General features: G+C 41.9%; 1 protein-coding gene across 2 annotated transcripts in view; it reads left to right on the forward strand.

The window, feature by feature from the left end:
* The window catches only part of FLT3 (fms related receptor tyrosine kinase 3), a 67438-nt gene that overhangs the window by 23412 nt on the left and 31060 nt on the right, over window positions 1–12966 (forward strand). For both annotated transcript variants that reach the window (XM_036253097.1, XM_036253098.1), the window contains 6 exons: window positions 2111–2226; window positions 5944–6073; window positions 8833–8960; window positions 9262–9401; window positions 9495–9648; window positions 10885–11056. In XM_036253097.1, coding sequence (XP_036108990.1) covers window positions 2111–2226; window positions 5944–6073; window positions 8833–8960; window positions 9262–9401; window positions 9495–9648; window positions 10885–11056 — 840 coding nt within the window. The remainder of the gene's footprint in view (window positions 1–2110; window positions 2227–5943; window positions 6074–8832; window positions 8961–9261; window positions 9402–9494; window positions 9649–10884; window positions 11057–12966) is intronic.

Below are 12966 nucleotides of genomic sequence, written 5' to 3' on the forward strand. Positions count from 1 at the left end.
ATAAATATATATATAGGTAAAGTTAGGGCCTAAGAAAGCAGCTAAAAATATAAAACAAATAGTGAAAAGACCATATGGGATTTTTAAGGTGCCTTGTTTTTTAATTGTCTTAAAGATACAAAGTTAGAAAGTTTTCATTACATTCCAGTTGAAGTAGCAAGAAGCTTCTTTCTGGGAAATGCTTGGGGAAAGAACATTTGGTTCCATTTATTTTGTTTCATAGTATGATGAGCAGAATTGAAATGTGATATCCACAAAATATTTTAGTAAGAACTTGCTCTGTGTGTGAAGAATAATGGTCTCATGGTCCAGAAAATTATCTTAGCCAGTATTTGTGGATTGACATCCAAGCCTGAATCCAACTCTGTCCTGATTGCTGTCACCGGTTGTCTCTGTCCTCTCGCTGAGACCAGATGGGGATAGAAAGCAAGGGGCACAGACCATTTAAAATGCCCACTTATTAATTCTAAGGCTGCCTTTCTCTCTAATTCCTGGGGGTGTTCTGGTGTCCAGGAGCTGTAGAAGAGGTATTGTCTTTCCAGAACAGAAAGACTAAAAGGCAGCATCCCAATGACCTAATGGGGTATCAGGTCTCTAGACTGAGATATGGGAGAACATCTCTGTGACGGACTTGTACCAAGTATTTCTATTTGTTTCTTTAAGTTCAAACAAACTCTTAAGTAATTTTCAGGACAGTGGCTATAATTCTGAAGTTTGGGTTCTAAATCTTTGGAACACATTCATTTTCTTTTCCTCTTTTGAAACTGTATTATATTCACTTCTGTTTTTCGGTTACCTTTATCTTTGGGTTAAACCAAAACACTGTTGTCTTAAGAATTTTGGCATCAAGAAATGTTCTGCTGATTTTATTAAAATTTAATGCCACAACCATTCTCACTGGATTGAGACCAAAAAGCAAAGTTAAAAAGTAGGGTTCTTTTCACTCCATGAGAGTAACCTTTTTTGCTTTAGAATAAATAGGCAGCCCCGTTTGTCAGCCAAAGTCATAGAGAGGTTTGTGTGAATTAGTTAACTTAGTACCAAAACGGTTTTTAGCAACTCTTTCACAAACCATACAAGCAGAGGGAATAAACAGTTCAGAGAAAGAAGGCGCATCACCAAAATATCTGCAGAAACCTATCAAATGCATATGTAACCCAATAATTTGCTGTCAAAGTGACTGCAAGCACAAATACTCTTGAACTCTGCTGCTTGAGGCTCTGAAGCAGGACTTCTCCAATATAACATGCATTTGGACTGCCCTGGGGGTCTTGTTAAAATGTGGATTTTGGTTCAGTAGGTCTGGGTGGTGCCTGAGATTCTGCACTTCCACCAACTTCCACTTCAGGAAAGACCACACTTTGAGTAGTAAGGGTCTAAATACCAGAAAGTGTGCATTTAAATCCAATATTGCTCAACAGACTGCTAGAGAATATTTTAAGTTTTAATGAGAATGGGTGTCACCAAACACACATCAAAGCTGTTTCTTTGAAGTGCATGCCCCTAGCCAAATTTATCTGTACTAAATATCCAAAAAAATTACAAATGCAAACATTAAGCTCTCTTCTTCCTTACATCTATGTGATATGTCGGTATCAATATTACTTCGTAGGAAAATTTCTTGTGTTAGATTTTGCTTGAATGCTCTCATCTCGAGAGGCACAAACAGATTTTTTTTGGTAATCTCAGTGTATCTTGCTTGTACAGTGATCTGGTTCTGGAAATGAGAATTGAGGCAGGTGGCCAGGTGACTGAGCCCACGTGGCTGTGCAGGGTGCTTTGTGGTTGTCTGCAGGAGCTCACCACTGTGCCTGTGTGCTTTTGGATGGAATGTTTCCCTGCACGGGGCTTGGGCAGCATGAGGTGAAGGTGCTGGAATGGAGGTCTTGCACTCTCAAGGGACTGGTTAAAAGTCAAGGTCAGACTAACAAGGCCCAGGCTGAGTGCTGGGCGTGTGACAGAGGCTGTGTCCTCCACAGAGCAAGCGTGTGTGCCGCGGTCAGGGATGGAATACGGGAGACACCGAGCCGCCTTCTGACTCAGTATGAAATTTTATGGTTTTAGTTTCACACATTTTTCAAAACAATCAGTTCTCTTTCTTGTTTTTCAGAGGAGTTGTGTCCTTGTTCATTTTGAAAATGACAGAAACCCAAGCTGGAGAATACCTACTTTTTATTCAGAGTGAAGTGACCAATTACACCGTATTGTTTACAGTGAGTATAAGAAGTAAGTGCACCTTGCTACCAGGTCTTTACAACAGACCCTGACGTTGCTTAGGACCCGGGAGCTTTTCCCAGCTGCTCTGGACCCAGTGCACAGATTCCCCTCTGCGTGTTGTTGAACTGAGTGAATTCACTTCGGCCATCTGTGTGACCTGTGGAGACTGACCTGACCCGTGGACTATCAGAATTAGCGCTCTGAAAAACCCGGGACACCCTCTATTGAGGCCCCTCCCTTTTTTTTAGTGACAGATGGCTGACAGGGAAGGAATGGAAAACATTTTGATCTTGGAATCTATTCTGGATCTGACCACCTCTGGCAGGTCACTTAATCACTCTGAGTCTCGCTTTTTGTATCTGTAAAACAGGGATACAAACACACACCTCAGGGATTGTCAGATCTCAGCACTAGTCATCGTCTCTGGGACTGTGAAAATGTCTGCTCTTTCCAATGTGGTAGCCACTGGCCACGTGTGGCTGTTGAACACTTGAAATGTAACCCATGTGACTGAGGAACCAAAGTTGTCATTTTTTTAATCCTCACCTGAGGATATTTTTCCATTGATTTTTTTTTTTTTTTTTAGATGAAGTGGGAGGGAGGAAAAGTTTGAGAGAGAGAGAGAGACGTCAATATGAGAGAGCCACATCGATTGGTTGCATCCTGCACGACCCTGCCTGGGCCAGGGATTGAACCTGCAACCCAGGTACATGTCCTGGACCAGGAATCCAACCTGTGACCCTTTGGTCTGAGGGCTGATACTCTACTGAGCCAAACTGGCCAGGCTATATTTAGAATATCTTCTTTTCAATTAAGATTTACAGAATAAAAAATGTTAACAACAATTATTCAAGTAAATTGTAAATTGTTTTTAGCATTCTTCTGGGTGGTGAGTTTCAAAAAAACCAGGTGGGAGAGACTTGGCCAGAGTTGGTGAAAAAGAGAAAACAGTTCAGTGAACCACAAGTTCTGTGTTAACTGACATTATGGCATGGTTGCTAAAAAAGGAAATCTGAACCTTGACAGTGTTCATGACAGTATAATGTTGAGCTTAAGGAAATTAGTAGAAGATTATTATCTTCAGTTCTCTTTTTTTTCCAGATGAATATTGACAAAACAGAACAATCAGGATAGTGAAGAACTTGGAATTCTTAAGTCGGGCACAGTGGAAGGAACTGGGAGTGGTTAGCACGGAGAAGGCAGTGTTTTGAGGAGAGGAGAAGATTGTTGCGGGAGATGCAGAGGACATTCTGCAGGCATCTGAGCCGGGAAACCTGGTCTAACTGGTCAGAGTAACTTGGATAGTAATGATCACCCTTGACCTTGGTTTCCGATTTTTTTCTTTTAGTAGAAAATATTTTTATTGTTTTATTTTTCAATTACAGTTGACATCTAATATTATATTAGCTTCAGATATACAGCATAGTGGTTAAACATTTATATAACTTACAAAGTGATTGGTTTCTGATTTTAAATATATGAAAGATTTTCATGTGAAAGCAAAGCTACATTTAAAAAAAAATTGTTCTAGAGGGTAAAATTGGGACCAATGGTGACAAATTACAGGGAGAGAATGTACAAACCACCAGGAAATGGAATATTTGCAACTCACATAATCAACAAAGGATTAATCATTATAATAGCTAGAGAGCTCCTATAAATCAATAATAAGAATAAAACAGTAGAAAAATGAACAGAAGACATAAGTGGTCATTTCTTTTCAGAATATGGAAACTAAATGGTCAATGAATATGTTAAATTAATAATAAAACATGCAAATTAATACCACAACAGGATATCATTTTATACCCAGAAGACTGTTGAGAATTCAGAGTCCTGGTGAGTATGCAGAGCACGAGGCGATCTCACGTCCTGCTGTGTAAGTGGAAATTAGCACAGCCACGTTGGGGACAGATTGCCGTCATGTGTAGAACTGAACGTGCTCATGCCCTGCGAACCAGGCGTTCTGCTCCTGCGGGATGACTGAGAACGTACACTCTGCCTCAGCAGGAACGCAGAGTATTCGTAGCGCCATTGCTGGTAATACAGAAACACTGGAAACCACCCAAATGTCCACTGCAAGGAAACAGAGTCATAGACTGATATATTCACCCATGGAATACTATGTAGTAGTGAAATGAAAAAGAATCAAGTATAGCTACATGCAGAGCCATGGATGAACTAAAAACATAACTTTGGATTAAAATTCAAGTGCGAGACCACATACTGAATGATACCTTCTGTTGAAACTCAAAAACGAATAAAAGAAACTAATATATTGTGTAGGGCCACATGTCTATGTGGTGAAAACATTAATTTTATTGTTATTATTTTTTTTGAGAAAGAGAGAAATCAATGTGAGAGAGAAACATTGATCTGTTGCCTCCTGTAGGAGCCTGGACTGGGGGTCAGACCTGCAACCGACACCAGGACAGTAGGTATCTGCCCTCACTGGGAATTAAACCCGCATTTTGGTGTACAGGAAGATGTCCCACCCAACCGAGCAGGGTGGTTACAGCATTTTAAAACATACTGGAACAATAAACACAAAATTCAGGATTAAGGTTACCTAGGGTTGAGAGATAAGAAGAGCACAGAAATAGATTCAAAGGTGTTTATTAATATTCTGGTTATTGACCTGGCTGGTGTGGTTTTGTGGTTAGAGCTCAGCCCGAGCAACAAAGGGTCGCATGTTCTATCCCGGGCTCCAGTTGGACAACCAATCAATGTGTCTCTCTCACATTGATGTTTCTCTCTCTCCTCCCTCTCTCTCTCTCTCCCTTCCACTTTCTAAAAATCAGTGGAAAAATATCCTTGGGTGAGAATTAACAAGAAAAAATTTCTCTTATTAAGCTGAGTATGGGTCCATGGGTATTAGTTATTATTATGCCCCAAAATTTAAAATTCAAATATTATTTTGTGTATATATGTACACACACACACACACACACACACACACAGTATTATATAATACTTTAAGGTAAAATTTATTATAGGATGGGAGATTGGAATTTTGCATAGGGAAAATTTCTTTTGAAAAAAGGTTTGTTGAAAAATGTAAGAACCTACTCAGGGAGGCAGTGAACTCTTGTTCTTAAAGACATCTAAGCAGAAGTAGAAAGAAAGCTTATATATTTTGGGCATCGAGGGAGTGGCAGATGGGGGAGGGGGGTGTGATGGTCTGGTGTGAACAGGAGGTTAAACCTAACCTCTCAATTCAGTTCCAGTTCTTTTTTAAACATTTTATTTTTTCAATTACAAGTGACATTTTATTGAGTTCCAGTTCTAACTTCATCCTATCATACTTCTGCATTTTTAAATTTGTGTATTTCTGCCTAGATCTAGATAAAATTATGGGAAGAAGTTTAGGTCTTAAACTATATAAGTATGGGTTTTCAACTTTGTGTTATTTTCAGTTTTTTTTCCCCTATGTGTATCACTATTTGTATTTTCACAATGGCTTCACTCCACTTGTCTTTCTGTGGCTGTGGATTTATGAAATGCCCAAGGAAGCTGGCTAAGAGCATAAATGCTAAAGTTGGTGTCTCTGCCAGAGTTGAATGTTGGTGAGGAGGGGTTATATTTTTATATATATTTGGAGAGGAGCAGAAGACACTGCTATGTTATAAAATGCTAGCTTTTCTTAATGATACAGATTTTTTTTGAGGGGCTGCTAAGACAATTATTTTTAAAATATTAAAATGTTAATGATTTGTGATGCTTTAGATACACTGCTTTACACGTTAAGGAGACCGTACTTTAGAAAAATGGAAAATCAAGACGCCCTGGTCTGCATATCTGAGAGCATTCCAGAACCAACCGTGGAATGGGTGTTTTGTGATTCACAGAGTGAAAGGTACGACGTGTGTACAGAGATAACTGCTATGATTCCTATCTTTATTTTGTCATTTTCTAATACAGTTAACATCATACTGGATATACAGTTGAACTTGTCACCATGTTAACAGGAAACTTGGGCTCTTTCAAGAATGGTTAGCACGAACTTTCAGGGAGCGAGGGGGCGCCCTGTTAGTAAGGAGGCGTTTTGGTGCCCTCCCATGTCGCCTCACTGAGCTGCAGGGTCCTCCCAGGACGGGGTACAACACAGATAAAAGCCTTTAAAGTTACAGGTTTGTTAGCTCCCTGAGCATTTGGTTGGGGAAAAAGAAAGGTGTGGATTTTAGTGTGTCGTTCTCCATAAGTAATTCCCTGCGAATAAATGTGTAATTTGTGATCATTCTGTTTATTTTGGAAGAGCAGTTTAATCTGGTTGTTTAAAGACACAGAATCTCACCTTAGTTTGAACCCTTGTTTGCTTACTACCTGTGTGGCCTTGAGCATGTTACTTAATCTCCTTTGTCATCAGAAGAATGGGGACAGTAACAGTACTTACCTTATAAGATTGCCCTGGTGATTAAATGAATTGAAATGTTTGAAACACAAAAAACTGTGCCTGGCAGACAGTAAGTACCATATCACTGCTTACTTTTGGTTTTTGAATGGGCAATAGCTAAATTTTCACAAAGTAAGAATTTATGCAATGTTAACTAATTAAAATTTAATAAATGACTTTTATTAAAAAATGGGACTAAAGAGGAGAAAAAGAAATGATATACATGTGATCCCAAATTTTAGATGGAAAAGAAAAAGAGATTACCTGTATAGACATAAGTAATGTGGTTTTGTATAGACAACGGAAACAATTAGAAAGCTACACACCAAGATCTGGGTAATTTAAAACTCTTTTTTTTCTTTTCTAAAATCTCCAAAATTCCTACACTGAACCCAAACTATTGTTTATTGTCCCTGGAAAGGGCCTGGGGCCCAGAGCAGATCTGCCTTGGGCTGGCCAGTAGCATGTGGGTTCTTGACAGATTTCACCGCAGGAATCCAGGTGATTTGAGAGTATGTTTATTAAAGCTGGGGCCAGTGAAACAAAGGAAAGGCTTAGTGTAGAAACAACAGGACAGCCTAGGTGGGGCTGCTTTGGCTCTCTAGAAAGGTTATAGGAAAGAAGTGAGCCACATGGGGCTGCGTGGACTCATGAGAAGTACAAGTCACAGTGACATAAGTGGGTCAAGGGTGGGCTGCTTTTAGCTCACTGAAAAGTCAGAAAAAAGCGGCCTTGGAGACAGGTTCAGGGGGATAGTCCCAGATGAGCTGCTGCTGCCCATTGCTCCCCTGGTTGCAAGTCTCATGGGGACCCTTACTGCTTAGGAGAAAGAGCAAAAGTACACGAGGAAAGGAGGGATGTGAGCATACGCCCAGGAGAGCACACACAGGCTTCCTTTATCTTAAGGGTTTTGTAGCTGTTTTCTAAAGGCAGAAATTTTAGGGGAGATCTCAGAGGCGGGTCTCAATAGAATATTCATCAGCTCTCCAGGTGTGTCCTTCAACTTGCTGATTTGTCAAAATGAGTAAATAGAGGGGTCAGGGTCATTCTCTGGTCAGTTTCACCTTCGAAGAATGTCACCGAAGAGGGACGTGACCCAGGCGGGTCTGCCCTTTGGCGCCTGGTCTGGAATGTGTAAACCACTGGCTCCTAAGTATCCTTGGTTGGGAAAGATAAGACCTTGAAATTTATCATCTGGCTGTAAATTGCTTGGCCAGTTTGTTCAGTTTGTTAAGTTTCCCCATTCCACTTGCCAAGGAATTTTCCTAGCTTCTTACTATCCTGTGTCATTATAATAAGAAAAAAAAAAGCCCTCAAGGAATGATGCGTAAGCAAAGAAAAGAACACACCTGACTAAAGTGATAAAGAGGAGAAAAGGGACTTTACAGACTCCAAGAGTGTATCTGCTCTGGGAAGCTCTCAGGAGGACCAAGACCATCCTCCACTGAGGGAGGAGAGGGAAGGGGCTCCGCCCAATCCTCAAGCTGGCTCGTGTCCCCTGGGAGGGGCACCTTGGCTCTCTCCTGATGGCTCTGGGAACTGATGACTTTTGCTACTCTCCCTCTCACTGGTTGGCCCCTACTGGGCTTCAGAGAAAAGAACTACCTTTGTTAAGCTGTATTATAAAGCTTAATCATGCTTTTCTTTTCTCTTTTCCTCCCCCACTTTTGTCTTCTTTTTATTTTTTATTTTTTTTTCTTTATTGATTTTAGAGAGGAATCGAGAGGGAGAGAGAGATAAAAACGATGAGAGAGAACATCAATTGGCCGCCTCTTGTATGCCTCCCACTGGGGATCAGGCCCACAACCTGGGCATGTGCCCTGACCCGGAATTGAACTGGCGACCTCTTGGTGTATGGGTCCACGCTCAACCACTGAGCCACACCAGCTGGGCTCACTTTTATGTTCTGTCTTAATTCTTTCTCTCTCGCTCTCTCGAAACAACTACAAAGAAGTCACCAAACACACAAAAAATGTGAGATTATTTTATTATGTAATCCTCTCTAGTGTTATTGTCATTGTTGAGATAATAGCCAGTTCCCCATGAACTCTGATGTAATCACAAATGTGGGTTTTTGTTTGCCCTTTGACCTGCTCCGTCTTTGCACTCTGAAACAGGCTCTTACAACAGGCTCTAGAACCTGTCACTTTGTTGTTCTTCTGAACATTCATTTGCAATTTTAAAACATGTTTAGTCAAATGACATTTATTTTCTAATTGTAGCTGCAAAGGAGAAAGTCCAGCTGTTGTTACAAAGGAGGAAAGTGTACTTCATGAGTTATTTGGAACGGACATAACATGCTGTGCAAGAAATGAGCTGGGCAGGGAGTGTACTAAGCTTTTCACTATAGGTAAGACCACAATGGTATATATTTCTGTCTTCAGTAACCATTCCTAGGAAACGGTCTGGACTTCAGAAATTCTATGATCCCTTCGGACCACTTTAAATGTAATATTATGGATTCTGTAAGTGCTATAAGATTTAATACAAAATAAAATGTGTTTATTAATTTATTCATTTTTAAAGATGAATGAAATAATGAAAAGTTTGTAACATGTGCGACGGTGTTAAAATCTTTGTTCTTCAGAACGTTCGGCATGTCTTTTGCAATTAATAATCACTTCTTTTCTTGGGATGTTTTCGTCTTCTAGATCTAAATCAGAGGCCTCAGACCACACTGCCACAGTTATTTCTTAAAGTGGGGGAACCCTTGTGGATCAGGTGCAAAGCTATTCACGTGAACCACGGATTCGGGCTCACCCTGAAGTTAGGAACTGAAGCACTGGAGGAGGTACTATGATGCGCTTGCTTCTGAAAATGCAGAACAGCCAACTGACAGTCCAGGCTGAAATCATTAAATCCATTTTGTTTTATTAAAACCTAGGGCAGCTACTTTGAGATGAGTACCTATTCCACAAACAGAACTATGATACGGATTCTGTTTGCTTTTGTATCATCAGTGGGAAGAAACGACACTGGATATTACACTTGTTACTCTTCCAAGCATCCCAGTCAGTCAGCTTTGGTTACCATCGTAGGTAATGCAGGCTGCTTATGCAACCTTTATTCATATTTTTAGTTGCTTTGATGTGAACTCTGAGGTATGTGCTGCGAATTCTGATTTCAATATAATGTCAGTGTCAAAAAGCTGAGAAAGACACAGTCAGAACAGCTTTGCGAACATAAGCTGCTCACTCCCTTTTCCGGTTAAACCAATCCCACTTGAAGGTCACTGTCGTCGTACTTACGCCATTGTAATGTGACTGTCTGCGGAATTTTGTCTTCCAGTAGAAGTTCCTTAAGGATAGGAATAATTCCTTTTATTCTTGTAGTCCCAGAACCTGGAAGAGAGTCTGACACAAAACAGGCAGTTAATAAATGCTTGTTCTAAGGACTGGGAGACCTGGGCAGCACCTAGATGCATTGAAATTCGGGTGGAAGATGGAGGGTTTTTGTTGTTGTTGTTAATCCTCAACCAAGGATAACTTTCCATTGATTTTTAGACAGAGTGAAAGGGAGGGAGAAACACACACACACACACACACACACAGAAAGAGAGAGAGAGAGAGAGCAACATCGATGTGAAAGAGACACACTGATTGGTTGCCTCCCACACATGGGGTCTGGGATTGAAACCTGCAACTCAGGTGTGTGCCCTTGACTGGGAATGGAACTCGAGACCCTTAGGTCCAAAGGCTGACTATCTAACCGCTGAGTCAAACCCGCCAGGGCAATATAGAGGATTTAAAAATAATCATGCTTTTTTAGTAATTTCAGATTAGGTGGCATGTCAGCCTTCAGCCGTAATGAAAATGCTAAGAAATGAGGTGATTCTCTTATCACACTGATAAGGAGGGGTTCCACAGGGGAGCCTTGTGCATATTGCTGGCTAGATTGTCCTTTTCACTTGTGCCCCAGGTTACTCTGTGTGGCATGTGTCACCAAGAGAGCCAGTCCGACTGAGGAGCCTTACTCTGGCATGGTCTGCTGGGCTAGGGGAGCCCTTACAACCTTTTGAAATTGTCTGCAAAAATCTATAGGTTTATTAGTACATTTTGGGGAGGAGGAGAGTCAATTATTTACATTTACTTCTTAGAGGAATCTTGACTTCAGAAGGTGATAAGCTCGGGCTTATAACTGGATAGGCCTCCTGCCTTTCTTAGATGAGCAAATCTGACCCGCGGCATGGGTTTTCTTGCATTAAACTGATGAATAAAAATGTGTTTATCTTCTCAATATGTTTCCATAAATGCTTTTTTTTTTTTTTCCCACAGAAAAGGGGTTTATAAATGCTTCCAAAACAAGTGAAGACTATGTAATTGACCAGTATGAAGAGTTTTGTTTTTCTGTCAGGTTTAAAGCATACCCACAAATCAGCAGATGTACATGGACCTTCTCTCGAAAGTCATTTCCTTGCACACAGAGTGGCCTTGACGACGGGTCCAGGTGAGGCAGCGCAGAGCTCCAGGCTCTGCACCACCTTCCCACACCCCTCAGGAGCAGTCATGTGCGATGAGTTCGGGTGTCACCGAGGTGACACCGAAGACAGCTCATGTGAGGACACAGTGCCAGAGAGCGTTCTGGGCAGTTCAGATGGCATGACCCGCTGCAGGGAAAACGGAGAGAACCGATCTGAGCAAGTTTCCATGGCATTTTCTGAGTCACAGGTCTCTGCTTCCTGTTTCAGAGGACGTGCTGGAGCTGAGTGAACCCACTCTCCCGCTGCACGTTCGCAGAGGACTGAGGAAGTAAAGCCCCTTAAACACAGGAAAACAGCCCTGGCCGGTTTGGCTCAGTGGTTAGAGTGTTGGCCTGCGGTCCTGAGAGACCCGGGTTCGGTTCCCGCTAAGGGCGCGTACCTCGGCTGCAGTTTGTCCCTGGTCCCGGTTGGGGTTGTGTGGGAAGTGGCTACTCCTACTCCATGTGTCCCAATGTCCTCGGTGAGGATTAAACAAAAACAAACAGGAAAACATTACCTGTCACTGTATTGATTTGTTCTCAAAACACAGGTGCAGAAATTGCCCAATAATCGACACTAAAGAAAAAAATTTTGTTTTCCTGGGATTTGCACAGCTGTACTCAGGGTTCTCCTATGGGAGAAATTCCTCCTTCCCTCTTTAGGAAACAAAGAACTTTTCCCCCCTTGTTTTCCTATAACTATGATACCTCTTATCTTTTTTTTTAATCCTCATCCGAGGACATTTTTGCATTCATCTTCACATAGAGCGGGAGGAAGCGAGAGAAAGAAACATGGACGTGAGAGAGACACATTGAGTGGTTGCCACCCACACAACCCCAAGTGGGCCGGGGACAAACCGCAACTGAGGTACGTGCCCTTGGCGGGAACCGAACTCAGGCCTCTTCGGTCCCTGGACCGACGCTCTAACCATTAGGCAAAACCAGCCAGGGCACGCCTCTAATCTCTTAAAAGGAATTCTATGCAAGTTGGTTTCAGGCCAGACTGTGACCCAGAGGCACTTTGTTCTCCCCAGGCCCCTGGCTGATGCTGATGGATAAACAGCCTCTAACTCGGGGTTTCTCAGCAGTAGCGCTCTTGACATCTTGGGCTGGATGACGATTTGTTCTGGGGGCCTCTCCTGTGTACTGTAGGGTGTTTAACAGCATCCCTGCTCTCCACCCACTGGATGTCAATAATACCACCACTCCAATTATGACAGCCAAAATTATCTCCAGACAATGCCACACATACCCTGGTGAGGAAAAAATTGCCTGTTTGAAACACACTGCCTTAGAGGGATCACCCCATTTCTGAATCATCGCAGGAAAGTAGGTCAGCCCCGCTCTTGCTAGTTGAATTGGCCACCACAGGCCTGTGTTCAGAAGGATATCAGGGCTATCACTTTCCCTCCCTTTGTATTGTGACCCAGTGTCAGGGAAGCACTTGGCACTATGGGATTCTCTTTTTAACCCTATTCAAAGAGATAAAAATATCCATTCAGTTTAGTTCAACGAATATTTCCTTAATATCTTCAGATGGGCTTGATGCTGTGTGGGGCTACCAGGGTGAATAAGGTAATGTTTCTCCCCCTCCCCCTCAAATTTACACAGGCACTTTTAAGTGCCATAGGCCACGTGGATCACTGCTACTGTGCTGGATGACACCAGGTACAACCTCTTAAGAGTTTACAGATTCATCGATTAGCGGACCGTGTTTCTGATATATGGGACATGGGCCAATTTAGTAGACTAGTTAATTTGATTTCATTCCATGATCACAGTCTGTATTCCTGATCCCAAGTGGTTAAAACTATCCAGCCAAGTGAATGAATCAGGGCCAGATCCTGATTCCCAAAGTGTTGTGTGCCTCTCATTTCTCGTGACCTGGTGACATAGTT

The sequence above is a fragment of the Molossus molossus genome, unplaced genomic scaffold (assembly GCF_014108415.1).
Source record: "Molossus molossus isolate mMolMol1 unplaced genomic scaffold, mMolMol1.p scaffold_m16_p_10, whole genome shotgun sequence".
Taxonomy (NCBI): Eukaryota; Metazoa; Chordata; class Mammalia; order Chiroptera; family Molossidae; genus Molossus; species Molossus molossus.